This window comes from Manihot esculenta, chromosome 12, assembly GCF_001659605.2.
Source record: "Manihot esculenta cultivar AM560-2 chromosome 12, M.esculenta_v8, whole genome shotgun sequence".
Lineage (NCBI taxonomy): Eukaryota > Viridiplantae > Streptophyta > Magnoliopsida > Malpighiales > Euphorbiaceae > Manihot > Manihot esculenta.
In genome coordinates, this window is record NC_035172.2 from 31,790,642 (window position 1) to 31,793,872 (window position 3,231).

General features: G+C 23.3%; 1 protein-coding gene across 1 annotated transcript; it reads right to left on the minus strand.

Annotated features, from left to right (window-relative positions):
- Window positions 1-461: 461 nt before the first annotated feature.
- LOC110628787 lies at window positions 462-1,313 on the minus strand. Its single transcript, XM_021775589.2, has one exon. The coding sequence runs from the start codon at window positions 1,198-1,200 to the stop codon at window positions 715-717; it is 486 nt and encodes a 161-aa protein (XP_021631281.1). The 5' UTR covers window positions 1,201-1,313; the 3' UTR covers window positions 462-714.
- Window positions 1,314-3,231: the final 1,918 nt, after the last annotated feature.

Below are 3,231 nucleotides of genomic sequence, written 5' to 3' on the forward strand. Positions count from 1 at the left end.
TAAAATTGATGAATTCAGAAAATTTTTTATTAAAAATCTTCAAATTATATTTTAAAAACTTCAATCTTCCTTCTAAATAGTAAAAAATTATTAAATCTTTAATCAATAAATAGTTAGTGAAAAAAAATTGCTAAATTCAATTCATCATAAATTTGAAATATAAATAAATAAAATTTTTTTATATAAAAATTAAATAATATTTTTTATTTATATTTAGGTTTAATAATAAATCAAATTTATGTAAGAATTATTCATGCTATCTTTCCACCTTTTTACATTTGAGAAAGTTCTCATATTGAGCTGGCCACTATCTATCACTCACAATCAATAAGGTTGAGGCAAAAGTTTAAGCAATTGAAAACAATTTATTTTGTAAAAAATAAATAAAATAAATTTTTATAAAATTATTTTTTTAAATAAATAATTTTTAACTTGATTTTATTTTATTTCAAATAAGAAAATAAATAATAAAGAAATCAATTGAAAATTCACAGGAAAAAGAAGTTTGACATTTTTGGAGACAACACAAACTTGTATAAGCAAGAAATCGCACTGGAATTCATTCTTTACAATAACTTGCTTAAAAGATTAAACACAAACCAGCAGCTGGAAGAATATTAATATAGAAAACAAGCAGAGAAGGAAGAATTTAGGTAGAACTAGATGAAGAATAATCGAGAAACCTGCACTTGTTATAATATTTTTTTTCTTGATTTAAAACACTCCACTGCTTCTTCTATGAACAGCATAGCTCCTGCTTCGTGGAAACACATCAGTTCTGACCTTGAAATCATCTTCAAACTCGCAAGCCTTTTCTTCATCGATTCTTCCAATACCGACACTATGACTCCTAGGCATATGGGTTGCTGCTGTCGTGTTCAGAGATTTTCGAGATTGCTGTCGTTGAAGAACATCCAACTGAACCCTACTGTTTAAACCTCTGGTAGAAGCAGCCCTTAAAAGCTCTCTATAATCATCATCATGGCTGCTTGATTTTGTCGAGTTTACGCTAAAACTCTTAGGCAAAGTGTTCACTACTTGGCCTGTAGGGCAACCCATGACTGTGCCGTAACCTAGCCGATCGGAGCATTCGGACATGCTCTTGATGTAAATGTCTCTAGCCTTGATCAAGATCCTAATGGGAGACTTGATGAATTTGCTTACCTTGCTTTGCTTGCTAGCCTTCTTGGTGGTGTCCATGGCTTTTTCAATTTCAAGAAATGTTTATAATCTTCTTGCTTTTGTCTGTGAAAATGACTCAAAAGGATGGAGATGATGCTTTGAAGGGAAGTTTTAGATAATGGAAGTTGTGATTATGGTTAGAGGATAGGATATTATATGAACAAATGGAGTATATATAATGTTGGGCTTAAAGTATAGATTGGTAATTTAAAATTTAATAATTTCAAAATATTAAAAAATGGGTTTATATGACTTGGGAGTACTATTAATTCAAATTAATTTCTCTTATAATTGAATTTAATTTAATTTTATAAATATTTAAATTTAAAATTTTAATTTATTTAATTTAACTCAATTTTAAAATCTAAAATTAATTAAGGATTTGTGGGAGGCTCATATAGCATGGAGGGAGTTAGCTATTGGATGGTAATGGGTGACTTAGTCAAAATAAAGGCCGGACATTAAATTAAAATTGTGAATTAATTAAAAAAGAAGACACAAAAGCATTCTTTAAAAAACAAGACATAAAAGAAAATCTGATTTATTATTTAATTATAAATTCATTAATGATCAAATGCTTTGTTGAATTTTAATTAAAATTTATAATTTATAATTTTTTTTTAAAATAAAAACGAGTGGTTGTATTAATAAATTTTATCAAAAACAGATGGTGGCTAATAGATTCTCTAATCAAAGTATTAACGGCTAACGATAGAAATATCATTTTTAGAATATAATAAAAATTTACTATCACTCAAAATCAAATCCAGTTCAGAAATATCTAAATGTGTCGATTGAAAAAATTTAAACTAATTGCAAATAAATCATAAGAATGCAGCCATTAAAAAATAAAAATTTTATTGCAAAGAGCAAACAATAATAGAGAGTTAAAATTTTAATAATTACAAAAAAATTTATAATTATAGTAATAATTTTAACATTATTAATTAAATTAAAACTCTTTAATAAGATTTTTTTTGTAATTTAATAAGTTTAAAGATGATTATAATAATAAATTAATAAATATTCACGTATTTAATTTAATTGAGAATAATTCGCCGTCTGGTGGACTTGATTATTTAATTAGTCCAATTTGAAGCAGCCTCTTCTTTGTAGTTTACGATTGTCAATTAAAATAAAGACCCAAATGAGTTTTCATTCACTTGCGTCCAAACTTTCAACTTCCTAGACAAAAGACTAGCCAATTTAATAAATTACTATATGTAATCGTTGATTTCTGATAGTAAATTTAGATCTTATTTTCTTAAATATTTTATGTAATTATTTTTATTTTCCATCTAAATAAAAAGAAAATTACATGTCATATATAGTCATCTGACACGTTTGACAGATTAACCATATAAAAATTGATGAATTTTAATAAAGAAAATGACCCAAAATTAACTTAATAATTAATATCATAGCTTATCATTTTATAAATATTGGTAAAGCTTTGTGAATGCCCAATCACATCCTTGCTTGAGTTTTACTGATGTCTGTATGAAGTATTCATACACAGACGTCAAATCAATCCTTCATCATTTATGCTAAGATTTAACATTGCTTATCCCTTACAAATGCAACCTATTGCTGAAAATTATTTTTTAATTGTTTATTTAATTATTATTTATAGTGCATTTATTAATTAATTTTTTAATTTTAAAAAAACATATTTCAAAAATTTATTAATTTATTTATTTATTAATGGTTATCCTTAAATAAATAAAAAAATTTTAAATACTCTTAGACTCTATTTATTTTGCATAAAATATTTTTTTTAAAAAATATTTTATATATTTTTAATGTTTAAACATATAAAAAATTTAATTAATAAAAAAATAATTTTCTAATTAAAAAAAAATCATTTTAAGAAAAAATTATTTTTTTAAATATTTTTATTAAAAGTTTTATATATAAACTTTTTAATAAATTTTATTTTTAAATTAAAAATAAATAATAAAAAATAAATTATTTCATTAAAAAATATTTTTCATATAAAATATTTTTTATAAAAAATATTTTTTAAATATAAATTATTTTTTCATAAAA